We start from the raw sequence: 24,433 nt of genomic DNA on the forward strand, positions 1-24,433 counted from the left end.
ACACAATATTAGCAGTAAATTAGCTTTGGCGACTTATTTAATACTGTGTGCCTCTTTCCAATTTTACATTTTTCACTTGGGAAGTCTGCCATAAAATCTGCCTGCCTTCCAAAAGGCTGAAGATCTAGGCTGAGAAGCAGAGACCATGTCTAAGACAGCTAGAGAAACACACGGGACAATGTATTGTTTACTTGTGCACTTTTGAGACTTCAGACACTAATCTATAGGAAGTTAATGGTCCACCCCAAAATAGGTGTCTGGGGCACAAATAAATTTAGTTAATAGATTTAGATATTTCATTATCATATTACTCTAGTGCTCTGTGACTCTCTAAGAGTTATATATAATAATACACAGCACTTCCAAAATATCTAGAATACATTTTTCAGGTCACTCTTGTTATTATCTCTATCACTGACTATCCCTTCACACTGCTCTGTTTTTCTTCTTAGGATTGATTACTACTAAATTAGTGTATGTTATATATGTATTTATTTAGCATCTGTCTCTTTCACCAGACAGTAAGCTCTGTGATGGAAGAAATTTTTTTTTTTTTTTTTTTCCACTACTGTGTCCTCAGTGCCTGGAACCATGTTCAACATAGAGGAGGCACTTAAAAATGTAATAAGATGAATATGTTTGGTGCCTATTAGTTATTACCGATATAACTCATCCACAGTTTTTAATCTTCAGGTGCGCCTGGTAGATGGGAAAGGCGTCCCTATACCAAATAAAGTCATATTCATCAGAGGAAATGAAGCAAACTATTACTCCAATGCTACCACGGATGAGCATGGCCTTGTACAGTTCTCTATCAATACCACCAACGTTATGGGTACCACTCTTACTGTTAGGGTAAGTTTGGAAAGAAGTTACCAATAACATGAAGTAGCCTTGAAAACAAGGTTGCAACCTAAGGGTGATAAAATTTTCAAACTGTGTTTAGTTCTATGGAGAGACAAAACTGGCAATTAGAAACCAATTTAAGGTTAACTTTTTTAAAGTTTATGAAAAGAAGGCAGTATATTGTTGTGATTAAAAGTGCAGGTTAGACTTTAACAGTGTTGCTGGGAACGTAAAATGGTGCAACCACTATGAAAAACAGTATAGTAGTTCCTGAAAAAATTAAAAAATAGAATGACCATATGATCCAGTAATCCTACTTCCGGACATATATTCAAAAGAATCGAAAGCAGGGTCTCAAAGAGATATTTGCACACCCATGTTCATAGCCCCACTATCCACAATAGCTGAGAGATGGAGGCTACCCAAATATCCATCAAGGGATAAACAGGTAAACAAAATGTGGTATATAAATACAACAGAATATTATGCAGCCTGAGAAGGGAAGGAAATCCTGTCACATGCTACAGCATGAATGATCCTTGAGGGCAGTATGGTAAGTGAAATAAGCCAGTCACAGTAAGACCAATACTATATGATTCACTTATATGGGGGTTTCTAAAGTAGTCAAAGTCATAGAAACAGAAAACAGGATGGTGGCTGCCAAGGGCTAGGGAAAGAGAGAAATGGGGAATTGCTCTTATTGGTATTCAGGTTTAGTTTTACAAGATGAAAAGTTCTAGAGATCTGTTGCACAACAGATATACTTACCACTGCCAAACTGTACACTAAAGAATAGTGAAGATGGTAATTTTATGCTGTGTGTGTGTGTGTGTGTGTGTGTGTTTATAATACTTTTTTTGAAAAGTGTGAATTCCAGGATCTGAATCAGATAAAGTGGTTAAAAATACTGGCTCAACCCTATTTTAAGGAATTAACTAAAACCTCTACGCTTCATTTCCTCATCTGTAAAATGATTGCAATATTAACACCTAACTCTTGGGGTGGTTGCGAAGATTAAGTGAAATAATACATATTGAAGCACTTAGTAAGCCCCCTTTAACTGTTAGATACTTTTACTATAAAAGCCAATTCTAACATAATTAGCATTTAGTTTTAAAAATGTATACTCCAAAAATTATTACCTTACTTTATTTTGTTTTGCTATTCTGATTTTCTCCAGATGACCTGTTCATACCAATATAACTTGGTCAGTATAACATGCAGTCCTCTATTGATCAAGAGAGACATAGACATATCTATAGATACATGGATATACAATACATATTCAATATATATTACATAATCGTGGTAATGGAAAACTCCTGCCTCTTTAGAGTCCTTACGTTGTTATAGAGAAATAAACAATGCATTGTATTTATTTCGCTGTAATAGATGGCATAAAAGCACCTACCTCTAATAAACTCAAATTTGAACGTTTACTGATTTCAAAAAGTGTCTTGAATGCTTTCTACATGCCAGGCACTGTGCTAGTCTTGACAATGAAATTATTATTTCTACATGCTCCCTGTTTGGGGTGATCATATGTGTGTTGTCACCAAAATATATATTAAGATATGAACAAAATGTTTTGCTCAAGGCTTCACTAGTGCTATTGGGAGCTGGGGATGAAGGTAGAGGAAGCCCGGAAGAAGCTAAGGAATAACTTCTACAGGAAGAAAAGTTAGAAATATAACCCAAATAGGGCCTCTGAGGCATTAGAATCCAGACCGCAGGGAGTATTAAAAATAATCAGCCTAGGTGGGCACAGTAGCTCACGCCTGTAATCCCAGCACTTTGGGAGGCTGAGGTGGGTGGATTGCTCAAGGCCAGGAGTTCGAGACCAGCCTGGGCAACGTGGTGAAACCCCAGCTCTACAAAATATATAAAAAATTAGCTGGGTGGGGTGGCATGCACCTGTAGTCCCAGCAACTCAGGAGGCTGAGTGGGAGGATCACTTGAGCCCCGGAGGCAGAGATTGCACTGAACCAAGATCGTGCCACTGCACTCCAGCATGGGCGACAGAGCAAAACCCTGTCTCAAAAAAATAACAATAATAGCAGTCAGCCTAAGACAGCCCAGAAGAGGTAGACTTCAGCTAATTCATCAGTTCAGCTCTTAAACCAATGCTTTTTACCAATGTCTTCTCAGACCCCTAAAGTTACAATATTTTATTTATTCATAATACCCGCTCAAAATCCACCCTAAAAGAGGCAACTGCTTTCTGAAAGCACAGTTCTTCCATTTCTGGAGATTATTACTCTCCTCAATGAAGTTTCATAGCTCCAGTGTCTCTGACTGCACAGGTAAAGCAGCCAAAGAAATTTCAGGCAAGCTAATCACAGCAAAGGATGCTTCTTTTTATCCTCTTAAGAAATACACATCTCAATCCCAGGAGGCTCCGCAGTGTAAAGTCACAAAGCACGCCTGCATTTAAAGCAGAGAAACAAAATACGGGGTCCTTCTCCCACTTTTCATTGTAGAACAAAAGATTTCTAGCTACTAGTTAAGGTAGCACAGCAAACTTACACAGTTTTGTGAGAACATTAATTTTTATGACATATAATCTAAAAATAACATAATTTTTCTAATTCATTAGGTCAAACACAAGGATCGTAGTCCCTGTTATGGCTATCAGTGGGTGTCAGAAGAACACGAAGAGGCCCATCATACTGCTTATCTTGTGTTCTCCCCAAGCAAGAGCTTTGTCCACCTTGAGCCCCTGCCTCATGAACTACCGTGTGGCCAAACTGAGACAGTCCAGGCACATTATATTCTGAACGGAGGCGCCCTGCAGGGACTGAAGAAGCTCTCCTTCTATTATCTGGTGAGAAAGGAGGTTACTGCGTTGACTTCTCTGTAGACAAAAGCTGTCTGTGGAGCAAGTGATCATGAAGTTCTGTAGATGTCATTACTTCGACTTCTTATCCATGTTCCTTTTGAAAGTTTGACTTCTCTTGAGGTGGATTATTACCAGCAGGGACTCAATAAAACAAGTATATTGAAGTGAGACTGAAGCATGTTCTCTGTTTGGCACATTCAGTTTCTTTTTATTTCCTTTTTTGCAGATAATGGCAAAAGGAGGCATTGTCCGAACTGGGACTCATGGACTGCTTGTGAAGCAGGAACACAGTGAGTATTTCCATCATCTCTGCGTTGCTACCCCATTCTGACCCATTCAGCCTTACACCACGAAAGTATGAGAATATTTTCCCTTTTTTTCCAAAGGTTTTTGGGGGAACAGGTGGTGTTTGGTAACATGAATAAATTCTTTAGTAGTGATTTCTGAGATTTTGGTGCACCCATCACCCGAGCAGTATACATTGTATCCAATTTGCAGTCTTTTATCCCTCACCCCTCTTCCACCCTTCCCCCTGAATTCACAAAGTCCATTGTATCATTCTTATGCCTTTGCATCCTCATGGCTTAGCTCCCACTTCCTAATAGCTTAGCTGCCACTTCCTAATAGCTTAACTCCTACTTATGAGTGAGAACATATGATGTTTGGTTTTCCATTCCTGACCTGGAAATATTGGGAATACTTTCAAGTAATGAGAGACCATTTCTATCTAGTATCAATTAAAAGAAAGTTGAGGGAGGGAAAACAATAATTTTTTTTCTCACCCTTTATCAAATATGTGTTGTCTGTCTTTTTAGCCTATTTTCTTTGGGTTATTTAAAATGTTGGTGTGGGCCAGCTGTGATGGCTCATGCCTGTAATCCCAGTACTTTGGGAGAACAAGATGAGAGGATGTCTTGAGGTCACGAGTTTGAGACCAGCCTGGTCAACATAGTGAGACCATATCTCTCTAAAAGTAAATAAATAAATAAATAAATGAATGAATAAATAAATAAAGGGGAAAATAAAATACATAAAATGTTGTTGTGTATAATTTGTGCTTATTCCAAATTTTCAAACCATAAATATTCTTGAACTTCTTCTTAAAATGAGAATTGTGTTAGAGAATGGCGTGGAGAAAATGTAAGATTTCAGGGTATATTGTATATACCAGGTTTTGTGCTGAGTCATTTATATATATTATTTATTTATATTTATATAAATATATTTATATATATAAAGTTATATATATTTATATATATATAAATTCATATAAATATATAAATATATATATATATTTTAGATGGAGTCTTGCTCTGTCATCCAGGCTGGAGTGCAGTGGCATGATCTCGGCTCACTGCAAGCTCCACCTCCCAGGTTCACACCATTCTCCTGCCTCAGCCTCCCGAGTAGCTGGGACTACAGGTGCCCGCCACTACGTCTGGCTAATTTTTTGTATTTTTAGTGGGGATGGGGTTTCACCGTGTTAGCCAGGATGGTCTCGAACTCCTGACCTCGTGATCCATCCTTCTCGGCCTCCCAAAGTGCTGGGATTACAGGTGTGAGCCACCATGCTCAGCCATCATTTATATTATTATAAATGTCTTTTTTTCTTCAAGATAGTTATGAATTATGAAGCATTAAATTGGGTACTTCCATCACTGAACTGGACTCTCACCATGAGCAAATATGTCATAATAGAAGCCTTTGAAGGTTGCACCTACTCTAATAGACTCTAAAAGATAACTTGCTAAAAAAGTATCAGTAGTCGACTCTCTCATTAGCTCTTGTAGCAACACAGAAGCACCACAGCAGACTGAAGGAAACTTAATACAACCTCTCAAGAATCTACACAGGCATCAAAAAATAACTTCTGAAGGAGCATGGTGTTCCTCTTATGGAGAAAGAATCAAATATTGGCTCATAGAAGGTTAAAGAGGATGTAGCATGAATACAATGTGTTAAACGCTTATTCTTACATCTCATAACTTCAGATTCTATCTCCCTCTTCTAGTATGAGGCCTAGATCAAATGGTAGTGAACTGGATGTCTTCACACCCTTAACGAGCATCAGAATATTATGTAGGTGATCTGAAGCTTAAAGCTGGTGAAAATCAATATAGTATAGGATTTATGAGAGGGGAGAGGGCTTTGATAAGGTTTTTTTCTAAAGCTAGAGTCCTTAGAGGCAGTCCTCCATTTGTTACATCTTCTGTTTATTATGTCTTTTACATCTGCTAATGGAAATAGTCATTAACCTATGATCGCTTCCTCTCATTCTCTTTGTGCCCCAGTGAAGGGCCATTTTTCCATCTCAATCCCTGTGAAGTCAGACATTGCTCCTGTCGCTCGGTTGCTCATATATGCCGTTTTACCTACTGGGGACGTGATTGGGGATTCTGCAAAATATGAGGTTGAAAATTGTCTGGACAACAAGGTGGGTACTTTACATAATAAAATCTTCAACATTTTAAACTAGAAGTTACTACTGTTATCGTTTGTTTTATGCATGTGAACATTAGGGCCACAAGGGTTAAACAAATTCCCCAGAGACTTTCAGCAAGATAGTGGCAGAGTCATACTAAGAAGCAGAATCACTTGATTCCTGGTACAAAACTCTCAAACTTCTCCTAGCATTGCCTCTTACCAATTACACAGTTCAGAGTACGTTATTCCCTTCTTCTATGATAAAATGTTGGGAACTATGTAAGCACGTTTTTGAGACTACTAAGGAGCCAAAAGAAAAAATGCAAGAGCACCTCGACCCATGCACGTTCCACCACAATTAATAAGCACCTTGCCGTGTATCAAAGATAAAAATGGCATTTCATGACTAGTAATTTATAAGAATAATTAGAAATAATTCTAATGGCTCAAGTGATTCTTGAGAAGGAAAGAGAAGTGTAGGGGACAAAAAGCTTCAGGACTGACATAATGCCAACCCTCCACGAAGTCAAGCAGAGTGGTTATACATTGTACATGAGGAACGCTGCAAATGCGAGTGAATGCATGGGTAAACCGGGAAATTTGCTTTTCTGACCTTTTGTTCCAATTTCACAGGTGGATTTGAGCTTCAGCCCATCACAAAGCCTCCCAGCCTCACACGCCCACCTGCAAGTCACAGCGACTCCTCAGTCCCTCTGCGCCCTCCGTGCTGTGGACCAAAGCGTGCTGCTCATGAAGCCTGACGCTGAGCTCTCGGCGTCCTCGGTGAGTTCTCAGCAGCCTCAGGAATCAAGAAGGGCCATGCCAGGGGCTCGGAGCAAGGAAAAATGCCTGGAGAAGTAGGATAAGATCAATTAAAATTATATTTATCTAGGAATTAATTGTTTTGGGCTCTCTTGTGGGCTTTCATTGGTAAGGAATTTTATATATATACAAAACTACTCACTTCTGTAGGTAAAAAAAAAAAAAAGTATTGCTTAATACAGTATAATGAATCAAATAAAAGAATTTTTTAAAAGACAAAATGTGATGAAAATTACCAACCAAGAAAGGACTCGTTATTCAGATATGTTAAGCTTCTTGCTCAAGAGTACATAGCAATGCAAACTGAAATCTTCTGATTGTGTCGAGACATCCGTATATGCAAGGCTGGAGAGAATACAGAGCAGATTGTGAGAAGTGCTATAAGAGAAGTGTAGTTATGCAAAATAAAAGAAAGGATTAACTGAGCAATCAGGGAAGCCATTTGGAAATTATATATTTAAAATGTAAAAAGACCATGCACTACCCAAAGTCCTTAAAATCCCAGAGCTCCGTGCAACCAATAATAGGAATTTTCAAACTAGTTTCAACGTTTCAAAAAGCCTAACAAAAGTGATACAGGTACCTGTACTAAGACTACACAGGCTAAAGGAAATATCAGATTTCTGTTTTTCTAAGAATTATGGCTGGGTCTGGTGGCTCTTGCCTATAATCCCAACACTTTGGGAGGCCAAGGCGGGTGGATCACTTGAGGTCAGGAGTTTCAGACCAGCCTGGCCAACGTGGCCAGTGAAACCCCGTCTCTACTAAAACTACAAAAATTAGCCAGGCAGGTGGTGGTAGCGCCTGTCATCCCAGCTACTTGGGAGGCTGAGACAGAAGCATCACTTGAACCCAGGAGGTGGAGGTTGAGTGAGCCGAGATCATGCCATTGTACTCCAGCCTGGGCAATAGAGCAAGACTCAATCTCAAAAAAAAAAAATTGTATCTGTTGAAATAATTGCTTTCCCAAGCTACACATCATTTCCATCATTTCCATCATCTCTGCATTGCTACCCCATTCTGACCCATTCAGCCTTACACCATGGAAGTATCAGAATACTTTCCCTTTTTGCCATAGGTTTTGGGGGGAACAGGTGGTGTTTGGTAACATGAATAAATTCTTTAGTAGTGATTTCTGAGATTTTGGTGCACCCATCACCCGAGCAGTATACATTGTACCCAATTTGTAGCCTTTTATCCCTGACCCCCCTTCCACCCTTCTCCCTGAATCCACAAAGTCCATTGTATCATTCTTATGCCTTTGCATCCTCAAAGCTTAGCTCCCACTTCCTAATATGTATTATCTCTGAGGAACAAAACTTAGGAAAAATGAATTACTATATAATTGACATTGATAACTGAACTCTTTGAAAATATGGAACTAATAGAAGAAATAGCAAAAGGGTAAGCTGAATTGGAACAGCAAAAACTAGTTAACGGCATGTACTAATAGTAGTTTTTTCACATCTTCAGATTTTTAATATGAGGCCAACTGTAATAACCTCTTACTGAAGTTTTTTCTACTACCATAATTGAACAAAGAGAAATTTATATTTTTATTTTCCTGAAATAGAAACTTACAAGAAAATATTTCTTACTTGTTTGTCCTTCTAATGGGATTTTAACTGAAAATATTAGAATACTTCTAAAGGAAGCAGTAAGTACATTTCAGCAGTAGGATCTCAAGAGGATATGTGGGAAAATAATATACATGTTTTATGTTTTTAATAACATAATTTTATAATTCTCAAAGAATTTTTCAAATTATAACAACCCTGATGGGTAGATAAGGCAGACACAATCCTATGTATTAATAATAAAGCCGAAGCTTTCAGGGATTTAGTAGTAGACTCAAGTTAAAACACCAGCTCTTCTCAACCTTTGATTAGTATTTTACCAGTGATACACTTTGCTGCTACTAGTATAGGCCATTCATTCAACACATTTGTTTAATGCCCACTGTGTTCTAGGCATTATACTAAGTGCTAGTAGAGATCAAGCAGTGAGCCACTGGAAAGATAAATATTTATGTCTCATGGAAGTTACATTGTCTGTCCCATAGATAAGACAGATGATAATTATGGAATATGCCACAATAAAGCAGGGAGAGGAAAGGAGACATGTTAAGATACTTTGAGAAGGTGTCTAATTTCATCACACCACTCACTTTGTTCATCTGTTCTTGTCAATCGGTTTTAAACTCCTACGAATATAATGCAATGTAACTATCACAATTTTTATGTCTCTCTTACTTCTCACCTTCAAATGGACTTGAAAGCATCATGCCTAGGATTTTACAGTTAAAGTTTTATGTATTATATGAAGATCTGGAGCATTTTGTTTCCACTAATAATACCTAAGAAAATGCCATCATGTCATGTGGAGAGAGGATATGCCTATCGTGTGCCTGTTTAGAACATGCACCCATTAACTTTGTTGCTTACCACAAGATAAGCACAAAACTATCATTTCCTTCTATCATCTCAAAGCTTTGTGCAATGTCACGTATACAACAGACCTCAATTTTTCAATTAATAAAATTTTATTTCATTCCAGTGTTGAGTCTGGTGGTGGCCTCTGAACTATGTAACGAGGTAATATGGCCCTTGAGTACTTACATGGAGTGTTTTGTTTTTTTTCCTAAAATTGTTAAACATCTTCAAAATGAAAACACTGTGTCAAGAAAATGATCCATACCCGCTATAAATCATCAGAGCAATGAGAGCACTCAAAGAAAGACTGATGTTGGTTGTTCCTATTCTTTTCCCCTTGAACTTAAAAAAAGTCACAAATAAGTTTGCCTTTTTGTCTTTTGAATGTGTACAGGTTTATAACCTGCTACCAGTAAAGGACCTCACTGGCTTCCCTGGGCCTTTGAATGACCAGGACGATGAAGACTGTGTCAATCGTCATAATGTCTATATTAATGGAATCACATATACTCCAGTATCAAATACAAATGAAAAGGATATATACAGCTTCCTAGAGGTAAACTCCTTATGTTGTAGATGATCTGATCTTAAGGTTCTTAAAATATTACACTTGGAAAAGAGTCTTTATTTGAATGCCTTCATGTCCTAGTTGAGGGTAATGGGATATAAAGAGATAAGTGGCTTCTCCACTAATAGCAGCGGATCTGCTAAAAGCTGCTGAACTAAGCTGGAACTTTCTGGAATATTATTCAAGTTTTCTTTTTTCACAGAAATTAATTGCTCTGTGATGTTTATTAATATCGTATATACAAAATAATTACTGTTGAAAGAGTTTAATGAAAAGAATAAAATTACCTCCTTAAGTATACGAATATCCCTTCCACACATGTGAATGTTGAAAGTTTAATATTAAGTTAACTGGATTGCTTGTCAAATTCAATGAAAAGAAGTATCCACCTATGTATATTTTATAATATATATTTACTGATTAGATAATAATTTCCTTTGCAGGACATGAGCTTAAAGGCATTCACCAACTCAAAGATTCGTAAACCCAAAATATGTCCACAGCTTCAACAGTATGAAATGCATGGACCTGAAGGTCTACGTGTAGGTTATTATGGTAAACAAAAAATTAATACATATGTATTACCTAATATATTCACCGGCTTTTAAATTTTTTTTAAGATACAATGTGACAAAAATTAACAAAAAAAAGGACTTGTGAGTCATACATATTATGGTTATTGCTCAAGGTCACATAGCAATATAAATTCAAATTCTAGTAAATGGAGATAGATGTGTTAGGGTGAAAAGGAAAGAGAAAGTTTCCAAGCGTAGGATTAGTGTAAAGAGAAATAGAAATGTTCACAAAACAGGACTACATTCTCCATCAGTCAGGTAAAAGCATTGTTCAACTTCCCCAAAACATCAGCCAATATTGATGTTGGAACCACACACATTCATCAATGACATGAGCTACTTCTTTGATGAACTGAATAGTAATCAAGCATTTATTTATAGTCCCATGTTGTCAAATCATGATTGAGGATAAGTTGAGTACAGAGAAAAGAGGGTCAAAAATCAAGGAAAGCATTTAGGGAGAATCAATTGGCTCTACGGAATTCACTATGAAGTCTATGGCGTATTTTATTCTTTATAAATTATATTGTGCAATCCTTTATCAGTAAGGTTTATAGTAAATTTATGCATGTATAGGTTTATATATATGCACAATTTTTTTCCAGAGAGTTGGTTATGAAATATTGACCAGCACACCCTTAATAGAAGGTGAATAGAGTGAAAGAAACTAACTGTAATCTTCTGACACGGTAGAGAATAAAGAGTCTTTATTATCATTGAACTTTTCCCTCCTGTAAACTGTTTCTCAAAGCCACTGTCATAACATCTGTGTTAGTTTTTCCTTGCTCCTGCAGAGGAGCACACCAATGGAAACTTGGATTCCTGCCCTCTTCACGGCCTTGTGTCATAGCACTCTCCACTTAGCACAGCGGCAGCAGCCACCAAGGACTCCACAAAGTCCTTGTGCCCCATAGATAATCCAAGCCTCTGTCTGCCAAAGTCTCTATAACCTCTGCTTATGATCCTCCTCCCCCAGCTCACTCCTAGCTTATTCTTGTTTTTTTTTTTTGGGCGGGGGGGAGTTGTTTGTTTGTTTGTTTGAGACGAAGTCTCACTCTGTCGCCCAGGTCTCCCAGGCTGGAGTGCGGTGGCGCGATCTCTGCTCACTGCAAGCTCCGCCTCCCGGGTTCACGCCATTCTCCTGCCTCAGTCTCCCGAGTAACTGGGACTATAGGCGCCCGCCACCACACTTGGCTAATTTTTTTGTGTGTATTTTTAGTAGAGACGGGGGTTTCACCGTGTTAGCCAGGATGGTCTTGATCTCCTGACCTCCTGATCTGCCCGCCTCCGCCTCCCAAAGTGCAGGAATTACAGGCATGAGCCGCCACGCCTGGCCACTCCTAGCTTATTCTAATACTTCATAAGTCATCCAACATCCAACATATTTCCTCCTCAAAGAAGCTTTCCCTAATGACCCAAGTGCCCTCTCCTCGTTCCTCTCTATTTCATCAGACAATTTGGGGTTTTTTTTGGTGACAACTATTACATTCTCTCATAAGCTTTGTCTGTATGTTTATTGTAGTATCTTCTCCCTCACCCGACATAGATTCAGATGTAATGGGAAGAGTCCAGGCACGCAAGCTGCAAGTTGAAGAGCCTCACACAGAGACCGTACGAAAGTACTTCCCTGAGACATGGATCTGGGATTTGGTGGTGGTAAAGTAAGTAACTTCCTGCATATGCAATATGCAACGATAGAGGTCCCTCACTATTTTCAATTATTTGCCAGTTTTTCTGTTTTTATTGTTTTATTTGTTTATGATGTACAACATGATGTTTTGATATACATACACATACACACAGTGAAATGATTACTTCAGTCAGGCAAATTAGCACATCTATTAGCTCACATTGTTATTTGTTTTTGTGTGCGTGGCAAGCGCACCTAAAATCTATCCTTTTAGCCAAGTTTCAGTATCCAACTATATAGTCATTATAGTTGACTATTTATCAACTATAGTCCTCATGCTGTACTTTAGATTTCTAAATTTATTCATCCTACATAACTTCAATTTTTGACCTGCTTCTCCCCATCCGTGTAACCCCAACCACCGTTCTACTCTCTGTTCCTGTGTATTCAACTTCTTTTAGCATCCACATATGAGTAAGATCATGCAGTATTTGTCCTGTGTCTGGCTTATTTCACTTAGCATAATCTCCCCCAGCTTCATCCATGTTGTCACAAATGGCAGGATCTTCTTCCACTTAAGGCTGAATAATATTCCATTATGCATAGCCACAATTTATTTATCCATTCACCCAGACACTTAGGTTGTTTTTATATCTTGACAACTGTGAATAATGCTGTCATGAACACCAAAACACATATATCTCTGCAAGGTGCTTATTTCATTTCCTTTGGGAGTATACCCAGAAGAGGGATTTCTGGGACATATGGTAGTTTCCATTTTAAAATTTTTGAGGTATCTCCATACCGTTTTCCATAATGGCTGTGGCAATGTGCATTTGTACCCAGGAGAGTAAAGAAACTCCTTCCAAAGAGATACTGGAAATGGAGTTTTATCCCTGAAACAAGCCAGTGGGGCAGGTGGGGAGAAGGAGTGGGAATGGCCATATGCTCCCTTTCAGGCTCCTGGAGTCTTGTCTGCCTCTCCCTTTCACTCCCAGATGCAGACTGTTTAGAAGCCCAACCCTTAGGAGGCAGCCAGAAATGTGTGTAGACAAACTTCTTCGAGGGAGAGACCGGAAGCTGGGAGATTTTGCCTGTTCTCTCTGTATTGAGCCAAGGGGTGGTTGGGGGCGGGTAGCCACTGGCGTTGCTCAAAGGCCAATTTAAAACCACCTCTGTGTTCACTGTGGTCTAGGGAGACTCCTGATTGCAGAGCTCCATCTACTCCTGGAGCTAGGTGATTTAGGAGCCAGACCCTTAGGTAGGAGCTGTAAACGCTGAGGTGCTTGATGCATAGATAAATTATTCCCGGGGTATGCTGGAGACCTGGTTTTATCTGTGGGGTGAGTCGGGGGAAGGAGGCATGGGAAGTGCCCTTACTGCTTCTCAGGCTCCCTGCCCCTTCTGCTTCCCCGTGCAGGCTAGTTAGAAGCCCAACACTCAGTCAGCAACTGAGGAAGTGGGTAGACGAAGTGTAACTAGGAGCTGTTAGCTAATTTTTCAGTACTGAAGTACTTCTTTCAAACACATTGCTAATTTCAGGAGATGTTTAACATAAATACATCAGCTAAGAAGTCTTACTAATCTAACTGCATCAGAGCTAAAAAATTTTGTGCAAATTTAATTCTAAGGTTTCCAGAACATGGGCATAAGGACCAAATATAACCAAGTACTGCACAGATTAATGCCTGTAAGAGATCCCTCATTGGTTGGCAATCCTGAATTAAATACAGATTCAGTCAGGCCCACTATACACAATAGTAGTAGAATTTAAAATTATAAAGCAGTCCTCAGTGGAACAGCATTTTTGGGAAGAGAACTTAAGAACAATCTCAAACTGCATATTAAATTTTTAACTATATTGTCTGTAAAAAATTATGCTACAATTCTGATATACTACAATTAAAAACAGTTGGAAGAAAAGGCCGTATATTCCCCATCTCAATCCTTGACTATACTCTCTGTTATTGGTATTTCCATTGAGTGTTTTTAAGTCATGACAGTAGAATCGTTCCTAGGGATCCTCTCCCTGGAGAGGATGTATTTAACTGCTTAATTTCTATCCTTCACTTTCCCTCCTCTCCAGTTCATCAGGTGTGGCTGAGGTAGGAGTAACAGTCCCTGACACCATCACCGAATGGAAGGCAGGGGCCTTCTGCTTGTCCCAAGACTCTGGACTTGGTATCTCTTCCACTGCCTCTCTCCGAGCCTTCCAGCCCTTCTTTGTGGAGCTCACAATGCCCTACTCTGTGATCCGTGGAGAGGCCTTCACACTCAAGGCCACGGTCCTAAATTACCTTCCCAAATGCATCCGGGTAAGGATCTCTTTCCTCAATTACACACAAGGTAGCCATCAAGTAAATTAAAAGTTGCATTCCTAGGAGTACTGACAAACTCTTGTATGCAAACTATGCTTACTAGATATTCATGATTGTATAAGTTACAGGTGGTGAGATCTCCAAATACCAAATTGCACCATAAAGCAAGTTTCTAGCCCTTATAACCCTTCAAAGTTAGTATTTGTGTGAAGACTTCTGACAGGGATGACAAAAGTCACTACTTTATTCTCATGACAGATTCCATAAGGTTTCAACCTCTACGATCTCATATATTTAACTTTTCATAGCTCATTCATTATATTAAACCTAATTTTAAAAGTTGTTTGTGAGCCTCTTACCTCTGCTGAAACCATAACTGTTTTTAAGTCTTGTATCGTCTGCTGGGAGATCTGAGGGAATGGTCAAAGTTCCAGACCAAAGAGGTAGAGCAGCATGCCATCATTACCTTTCCCTTCCTCCGGTCCCATCATGTGAAAGAGCGGGTTGCTTCCAGAATAACTCAGATTTACATGTCAGATCCACTTAAATGTATTTCAGGTGTTTGATCTTCATTTATATCATCTTTAATGTGAGGCAACCTGAAATCTAACCAGTTCCTCAAGATGCTTTATTGCAAACCCATTCTCCCTCTGTTCTCCTTCCCCCTCTACTCTCTTTCTTATGTGTGGTTTCAGGTCAGTGTGCAGCTGGAAGCCTCTCCCGCCTTCCTAGCTGTCCCAGTGGAGAAGGAACAAGAGCCTCACTGCATCTGTGCAAATGGGCGGCAAACTGTGTCCTGGGCAATAACCCCAAAATCATTAGGTGAGCAAAAAACTCCTAGAGGTCATTCCCTACTCAAAGGTTGCATATGGCGGTGGGAACCTTATACTGAGTGCTACTTCCTTCAGGAATAGACCGCTAGATGCTGCGATTTTTTTCCTTTGTCTTTTATTCTAAGATACCTACAAAGATATCCTCAACATCTCCACCTTGAATTCCCAGTATCATTCACCTCTCATTTGCATGTTTCCATTCCTGCTTCTGTGTTTTAATAAAACAAAAGTTTACAGAGCATTGAACATTTATAAATCTTGAGTTTGGAAGCATGGAGGAAGGGAAAGATGGCATTCATTTCTATTGGCCTTTTTTTTTTTTTCCAGGAAATGTGAATTTCACTGTGAGTGCAGAGGCACTAGAGTCTCAAGAGCTGTGTGGAACTGAGGAGGCTTCAGTCCCTCAATATGGAAAGAAAGACACAATCATCAAGCCTCTGTTGGTTGAAGTAAGTAAACCTAAATAATATATAGTCCATAATAATATATATGGGTAACATAATAATAATATATGGATATTTTATAATATTATTCTCATGTATCTCTCTATCTCTTGATTTACTTTCTGTTTTGTTGGTGTGTTTTTGTTTTTGTTTTTGTTTTCGAGACAGAGTCTTGCCATCACCCAGGCTGGAGTGCAGTGGCAGGATCTCTGTTCACTGCAACCTCCACCTCCAGGGTTCAAGCAATTCTTGTGCCTCAGCCTCCTGAGTAACTGGGATTACAGGCATGCACCACCACACCCAGCTAATTTTTGTATTTTTAGTAGGGACAGAGTTTCACCACGTTGGCCAGGCTGGTCTCGAACTCCTGGCCTCAAGTGATCCGCCCACCTCAGATTCCCAAAGTGCTAGGATTATGGGTGTGAGCCACCATGCCCAGCCTCCCTTTGATTTACTTTCTTGCATAAAATTACCTCCTACATATATTGCTTATATGTACAGAATTTTCTTAGATAATACAGTTCAAATCCTTCTCTTCACTATCCAGATATCTGTGGTCCCTCCATTAACACACACGTTCTAAAGGTCAGTCCATTCTCACTAACTTTTCTTTCTTTTACCTAAAGCCTGAAGGACTAGAGAAGGAAACAACATTCAACTCCCTGCTTTGTCCATCAGGTAAGAGTCAACCATCATAATTTTAAAAACATTAAAGTCTAACATTTAAAGTTCAAAGAACATTTATATATTATTCCTATGCTTTCTCTGTGATCTAAGACCTGAAGCAGCATCAATGCATTTGACAAATGGGGAAAACAGTTCTTAGGAAGGCCATGTAATTTGATCAGAATATCCCTAGGCCTGCATTCTGAGTCTTGATCTATTGTAGCACCTATGCAAACATCAAATGACTTTCTGACCAGTGTATGGTATGGGCATAGGTAGAAAGTGGGTAGAATCAAAATGAATATTACCAAAGGGGATATTTCCTTAAATAGTTAGTAATGCAAACTCTGGATGGCTGAATTCGGGGCATTCTAACACTGAGTTTTGCATAGCCAACCGTATTTGATAATAGGATTGCTATTTCCCAAAGAAAAAGTTGTCATGGCCTTTACCATTATTGTCATATTAATGTTTGTTTGATGCCTATCCTGTACCTAATGCTCTATCAATCATTTGAGAAGAAACTTACAGTAAAACTTACAGTAAAAATTTAATACACTAAGAAACTTACAGTAAAAATTTAATACACTAAGAAATGTATCAGCACAACACATTCTCATCCCAAATCAACACTGAATCAACACCATACATATGTTCATTGCCTTTCTCTGACTACCTACAAATTTCTATTTAGTATGTTTTTCATACTAAATACTAAATACTTTACCTATTCATCTGTGGCCAAGATGTAACATATAAAATGTATCCTAAAACCATACTTTCCTCATCATTTAGCCTTATTTCTACATTTAAGTGAATTGAGTACCTATCATTCAATCCTTTTATCATGACTTCTCCATTTCTGAGTTCCTTATTTTGATTTATCTCTTAGGTGTAAGGGCTAATCATCAAATAGTTTTATTTAATTTCATTTTAATTACCAACATAATCAAATTTGCTTACCTAATTGTACAAAAATATATTCTTACTTAAAAAAAACAAAAAAAAAATCATGTTAAAGGTTAATGTCAACCTCCTGAACATTTTTCAGTACTTTAATTGTCATCCATTTATCTTTAGAAATAATGTGTGTAGATGTATATGTTTGTGGATGTGTGATTTACATATAATAAACTGTATAAGTTTCATTGTATAAATCACTGTTTGTTTTTTACTCAGCCTCCTGTCTTGGAGATTTATCTATGTCAAATTGTAGATCTAGGTCTTTCCTTTTCATTGCTTTTAATCTTGTAATATAAATATATCACAATTCTGCTTAGTGTTTTAGTCTTCCTATATTGATTTTTTCAACTATTTGCTAGCTTTAAAAACATTAGTTAATTATAATAATAGCCTCCTTATGAACATATACAAGTACAGCTAGGGTACCTACCAAAATGTTAAAAATTCCTGAGTCAGAGAGCATATGTGTAGATATGCATAGTTTTATTTGTTTGGTTGGTTGTTGTTGTTCTTTAATTACATTGTAAACTGACCATTTATAATTGTATATATCTACAGCATACAAAGTGATGTTATGATTTATGAATAGAATGTGAAATAATTAAATCAAGCTAATCTCAAATACTTATGTTTTGTGGTGAGAACATTTGAAATTCTCTAAGCAAGTTTGAAACATACAACACTCTATTATTAACTGTATTCACCATGCTGTGCAATAGATCCCAAAAAGAAAAAAAGTATTCCTTCTGTCTGAGACTTTGCGTCCCTTGAACACAATCTTCCTTTTACTCCAGCCTCATACTCCATAACCACCATTCTACTCTCTGCTCCTGTGAATTTGAATGTTTTAGCTTCCACATACAAATGAGAACATGCAATATTTGTTTTCCTGTACCTGGCTTATTTCACTTAACATAATCTCCTCCAGATTTAATCATGCTGCCCTAAATGGCAGCATGTTCTTCTTTTTTAAAATGGAATGGAATTCTATGTGTATATATACCAAATTTTCTTTATCTATTCATCTGTTGATGACACTTATGATTCCATAACTAGACACCAGTAATTTGATAGGGATTACATTGAATATGTAGATTGCTTTGGGTAGTGTGGACATTTTAACAATATTAATTCTTCCAATCCATGAACATTGTATTGTATGCTTTTTTCATTTATTTGTGTTCTCTTTGATTTCTTTCACAGTGTTTTATAGTTTTCAGTGTACACTTCACCTCCTTGATTAGATTTATTTCTACATATTTTTTCATAGCTATTGTAAATGGGATTGTTTTTATTTCTTTTTCGATCATTGTTAGTGTATAGAAAATACTACTGATTTTTATTGATTTTGTATCTTGCAACTTTATTGATTTGTTGATTTTGTATCTTGCAACTTTATTGCATTCATTTATAAGTTCTTGCAACCCTTTAGTGAAGTCTTTTGAGCTTCCAATATATAAGATAATGTCATTACCAACAGTGAAAATTTTACTTCTTCCTTTTCAATTTGTATATTTTTCATTTCTTTTTCATGTTTGATTGCTCTTGCTGATACTTCCAGTACTACTTTGAAAATAAATGGTGACAGTGGGTATCCTTGTCTTGTTCCAGATCTTAAAGGAAAGTCTTTCAATTTTTCACTGTTAAGTATGTAAGCTATAGGTTTATCATATATGGCCTTTATTTTGTTAAGGAACATTGCTTGTATATCTAATTTGGCGAGAGTTTTATCATAAAAGAGCATTGAATTTTGTCAAATACTTTTTCTCCATCTAACAAGATGATCATATGATTTTTACCCTTCATTATGTAAATGCAATGTATCACATTTATTGATACGCATATGTTGAACAATGTTTGCATCTCAGGGATAAGTCCCACTTGACTAGGTAGATGATCCTTTTATGTATTGTTGGATTTAGTTTGCTAGTTTATTTTGTTTGTTTGGTTGGTTGGTTTAGCTTTTTAAGTGATGAGCTTTTGCTATGTTCCCCAGGCTGGACTTGAACTCTTGAGCTCAAGCAATCCTACCATGCTTAGCTGGTATGCTAGTATTTTATTGAGGATTTTTGCATCTATATTCATCAAGAATATTGGCCTGTAATTCTTTTTTGTAATGTCTTTTTATGACATTGGTATCAGGGTAATGCTTGCCTCATAAAATGAGCTTGAAAGTGTTCCTTCCTCTTCCGTCTTTTGGCAGAGTTTGAGAAGGATTGGTATTCATTCTTTTTAAATGATAAGTAGAACCTAGCAGTGAAGCCAAGAGTTATTAGGCTTTTCTTTAATGGAAAACTTTTTACTACTGATTCAATCTCCTTACTCATTATTTGTCAGTTCAGATTTTCTATTTCTTCATGATTCAGTCTTGGTAGTATGTATATGTCTAGGAATGCATTCATTTCTTCTAAATTATCCAATTTATTTGTGTATACTTGTTCATAGTAGTCTCTTATGATCCTTTGTATTTCTGTGATATCAGCTATAATTTCTCCTCTTTCATTTCTGATTTTATATATTTAAGGCCTCCCTCTTTTTTCTTAGCTATTCTAGCTAAAAGTTTTTGTCTGTCTTTCTTAAAAAAAAACTCAGTTTCATTGATCTTTTGTATTCTTTTTCTAGTCTCTATTTGATTTATTTCTGCTCTAATCTTTATTATTTCCTTTCTTCTGCCAATTTTGAACTTAGTTTGGTCTTCTTTTCCTACTTCTCTGAGGAATATCATTAATATCTTTACTGGAAATTTTTCTTCTTTTTTGATGTTTATTGTTATAAGCTTTCCTCTTAGAATTGCTTTTACTTTATGCTATGTTTTGTTATGCTCCATTTCCATGTTCATTTGTCTTAAGATATCTTTGAATTTCCTTTTAAATTTCTTTATTGACCCATTGGCTGTTTGGGAGCATGTTGTTTAATTTTCATGTATTTGTGAATTTTTTCTAATTCTTCCTGTTACTCATTTCTAGTTTTCATAGTATTGTGGTCAGAAAAGATACTTGATATGATTCAGTCTTCTTAAATTTTCTAAGACTTGTTTTGTGGGCTAAAATACGATCCATCTTGGAGAATGTTTCTTGTGTGCTTGAGATGAAATGTTCTGTATGTATCCATTAGGTCTATTTGATCTAAAGTGTTGGTCAAGTTCAACATTTTCTTATTAATTTTCTATCTGGATAATCTATCCATTTTTTAAAGTGAGATGTTGAAATTCCCTAATATTATTGCATTGCAATCTATCTTTCCCTCCAACCTTTAATATTTGTTTTATATATTTAGGTGCTCCAATGTTGGATATGTATAAATTTACAATTGTTATATTCTTTTGATGAATTGACCCTTTTATCATTATATAATGTTCTCCTTTGTCTCTTTGTACAGTTTTTAACTTTAAGTCTGTTTTGTTGAATGTAAGTATAGCTACCCCTGCTCTCTTTTAGTCCCCATTTACCTGGAACATCTTTTTCCTTCTCTTGACTTTCAGTCTATGTGTCCTTAAAAATTAGGTGAGTCTCTTGTAATTAGCATATATTTGGGTCCTGTTTTTTTAAATCCGTTCAGTCACTTTATGTCTTTTAAATGGGAAATTTAGTCCATTTGCATTCAAGGTAATTATTAATTTAAAAAATTACTTGGTACTACCATTTTGTTGTTTTCCAGTTGTTTTGCTTCTTTGTTCCTCTTTTGCTGTCTTCCTTTGTGGTTTGATGGTTTCTGTAGTAGTATGATTTGAATCTTTTAAAATTTTTGTTCTGTGCTTCTATTAAAGATTTTTGCCTTGCTGTTACTATGACGTTTAGAGTCAGTTTCAAGCTGATAACAACTTAACTTTGCATTCTTTCACTCCCCCACACACATTTTATGTCTTTGATGTCAGACTTTATATCATTTTGTAATGTGTATTTATTGACAATTTATTTTTAGCTATGCTTGTTATTAATATTTTGTCCTTTAACCCTTGTACTAGAGATAAAAGTACTTTAAATACCATCATTACAGTCACAGAGTATTCTGAATATGGCTCTGCATTACTTATACCATTAAATTTTGTGCTTTTGTGTTTTTGTATTGTTAATTAGGAGCCTTTTGTTTCAGCTTAAAGAACTCCCTTCAGTAATTCCTGAAGGCAGGAGTAATGTTGATGACTCCCTTAGCTTGTAGTTTGTCGGGAATGTTTTATTTCTCCCTCATTTCTAAAAGACAGCTTTGCTGGATGAAGAATTCTTGATTACACATTGTTTTTATTTTTGTTTTCCTTCAGCACTTTGAATATATTATTCCACTCTCCCTCAGCCTGCAGGGTTCCTGCTAAAAACCCATGGATGGTTGTATTGGAATTCCTTTGTATGTGATATGTTTCTTATCACCTTCTGCCTTTCAGAATTTTTTCTTCGTCTTTGATTTCTGATAGTTTAATTATTGTGTCTTAGTGAACAATTCTTTCATTTGAATTTCATTGGAGACCTCTGTGCCTCCTGTACTTGGATGCTGGCATCTATCCCCTGATCAGGGAAGTTTTCAGCCATATTGCTTTTTTTTTCTTTTTTTTTCCTGATTCTGTACTCTTTTTTTTCATTATTGCTTTGAATATGCTTTATAGTCTCCTTCTTCTGGACTTTCTTTAATGCAAAGGTTTGATTTCATGATGATGTCCCATAATTTCCATAGGCTTTCGTCATTCTTTTGTCTTTCTGCTCTTCTGCCTGGATAATTCCAAATATTCTGTCTTTGAGCTCGCTGATTCTTCTGCTTGACCAAGTCTACTGTTGAGCTTTCTATTGTATTTTTAAATAAAGTCATTGTATTCTTTATTTCTAGGATTTCTATTTGGTTTCTTTTTAATTGTTTCTATTTATTTTTTATTTTACAATATTAGCTAAGTTGCAGATAATTGTTTCTATTTCTATGTCAAACTTCTCACTTTGTTGGTGTATTGTTTTGCAAATTCATTTAATTTTGTATTTATATATTCTTGTAGTCCACTGAATTTCTTCAAGAGGATTATTCAAGAGGAGGATTCTTTGTCAGTGATTTCATAGATCTTCATTTCTATGAGGTCAATTTTTTGAGCTTTGTCAGTTTCTTTTGGAGGTGTCATGATTCCTTGATTCTTCATAATCCTTTGTCCTTGCATTGTTTGTGCATTTGAGGAGAAAGCCACTTCTTCTGGCCTTTATAGGTATTCTTTGGCAGGGATAAACATTTGCTATTTAGTCTAGCCTATAATTCTGGAAAGATCAGTTGGTGACAACCTTGAGCAGGCAGAGCTTTTCATGGGTTCCCTAGTTGGCTGGGTCACTGCCTTTGCTCTTACGTTTGGTAGGACCACTGGTTATGCCTTGCTGTCTGGCAAGATCACTGTTTGGTCTCTGCTATCTGGTGGAGCTGCTGGCTGGGTACTGCAAGGGCCTCTGGTCAAGCCAGTCACAAGATATATTGCCTGGCTGGATGATTCTGCTATTTGGGACCTTAAGGTAGACAGGGTCACAATCTGGGCTGTGAGATTAGGTGGAGTTGTTGCTTGGGTTGGACAGAAATAAATACTATACTTCTTAGATGTGCATAATAGAGGACTGCTACCCCACCCTTGTGCATGGAGCCATGGAGTGAGGTTTTGGCTGAGTTGAGCCACCCTTTAGACTCCCAGGTCAAGCGTATTTAACCCCTACACTTCTATGAAATGCACAAAGGTGGTGTCTCCTACCTGAGTGGGGTCACTGGCATAAGCTCTGAAGCTGGGCTTACAGACTGGCCATCTGGAAACTCAAGCTAGGTTGAACTTCCCACCATGCTTCTGAAAGTGACCAGCTCAGTTTTGCAGATGGGCTATGCGGTTGGCTGGTGTCTCTGAATGAGTGTCATAGCTGGCAGAAACACAGAAGCACTACTAAACTCCACATGCTGGTCACTGTGAGCTCTGTCCTTCTTTGTTTCTACCTGACCTCAGGTAGTCTAGTCATGCCATTACTTCCAGTGTTCCCAGTGAAATGAGACCAGATGGGCTTCCTGAGAAGTGTCTTTGAATACTTGAGAATCTTGATGTCTACCTCTGGTTCTCTTTCCCCTCTGTAGAAACTGTGACCCCAGGGGAATCCTCTCTATCTGGCATTGTGCTAACCTAAAGGAGTGGGAACAGTGACACGGTCAAAGTGAGACCATTCTTCCTGTCCTTCTAATTTGTCTTCACTCAGTTCTGTGAACAATGCATGTGTTCTAGACTTGTTTCCAAGTATTGGGGTTTTCAAAATAGATTTTCTGATCTGTGGATAGTAGCTAGTTGGACTTTCTGTGGAGGGAGAGAAGATCCTGAGACTTTCTAGTCCATTATCTTGCTTTATTCTGAGTTTTAATAGAACTACAAAAAGAAAATCCTCTTTATTACCCAAATGCATTTATACTTCCACCAGTATACATTACCATAGTGTTATACTTGCCGTCATCTGTTACTATCAAAGTTTTTAATTTTAATTTTTGCCAAAAATTTAGAAAAAAAATTTTTTGCTGTTGTTTTAATTTATATATTTTTAATTACAAGGGTGACCTTAGTTTTGCATGTTTATTAATTGCCTTTATAATCTCTTGCCATTTGTCTTTTGAGTAGTTTTTTTCTGACTCAGTTATATGACACTAATTCTTTATCTGTTGAATATATTGCAGATATTTTCTTTCACTTGGTCATTTGTGTTTTTAACTTTGTTTATGGCATTGTTTTAACAAAAGTTTTAATATTAATTTTATGAGAAAGGGAAGATAATTGTTACATTTTTCATTTGTATATAATTCACCAATATTAAAATTTTAGTAAATGTATGTTCATCAGTAGCAGTTATTTTATTTTCAGTGAGTCAAGCATTTTATTTTGCTTGGCCATTTGTCCCTTAACTTTGCTAATGGCTTTTTTTAAAAACATTTTAATATGAATTTTATGAGGAAGGAACTCAGTGTGAAAATAAATACTGCGCTTCTCTCATTTTCATTTCATATAATTTACCAAGATTAAAATGGAAGTAAATGTATGTTCATCAGTAGTAATTATTTTATTTTCAATGCAACAAATACTGTTCATCTTCACTTCCT

General features: G+C 37.0%; 1 protein-coding gene across 2 annotated transcripts in view; it reads left to right on the top strand.

Annotated features, from left to right (window-relative positions):
* Window positions 1-24,433, top strand: part of A2M (alpha-2-macroglobulin) — a 48,543-nt gene that overhangs the window by 10,770 nt on the left and 13,340 nt on the right. The window contains exons 11-22 of one of the 2 annotated variants that reach the window (XM_037995129.2): window positions 694-855; window positions 3,443-3,670; window positions 3,912-3,975; window positions 5,977-6,119; window positions 6,743-6,892; window positions 9,758-9,919; window positions 10,375-10,486; window positions 12,029-12,167; window positions 14,223-14,451; window positions 15,150-15,276; window positions 15,615-15,736; window positions 16,357-16,408. In XM_037995129.2, the coding sequence (XP_037851057.2) occupies window positions 694-855; window positions 3,443-3,670; window positions 3,912-3,975; window positions 5,977-6,119; window positions 6,743-6,892; window positions 9,758-9,919; window positions 10,375-10,486; window positions 12,029-12,167; window positions 14,223-14,451; window positions 15,150-15,276; window positions 15,615-15,736; window positions 16,357-16,408 (1,690 nt within the window). The remainder of the gene's footprint in view (window positions 1-693; window positions 856-3,442; window positions 3,671-3,911; window positions 3,976-5,976; window positions 6,120-6,742; window positions 6,893-9,757; window positions 9,920-10,374; window positions 10,487-12,028; window positions 12,168-14,222; window positions 14,452-15,149; window positions 15,277-15,614; window positions 15,737-16,356; window positions 16,409-24,433) is intronic. The other variant, XM_007967539.3, reaches the window with a different exon arrangement.

Source organism: Chlorocebus sabaeus, chromosome 11 (genome assembly GCF_047675955.1).
Source record: "Chlorocebus sabaeus isolate Y175 chromosome 11, mChlSab1.0.hap1, whole genome shotgun sequence".
Taxonomy (NCBI): Eukaryota; Metazoa; Chordata; class Mammalia; order Primates; family Cercopithecidae; genus Chlorocebus; species Chlorocebus sabaeus.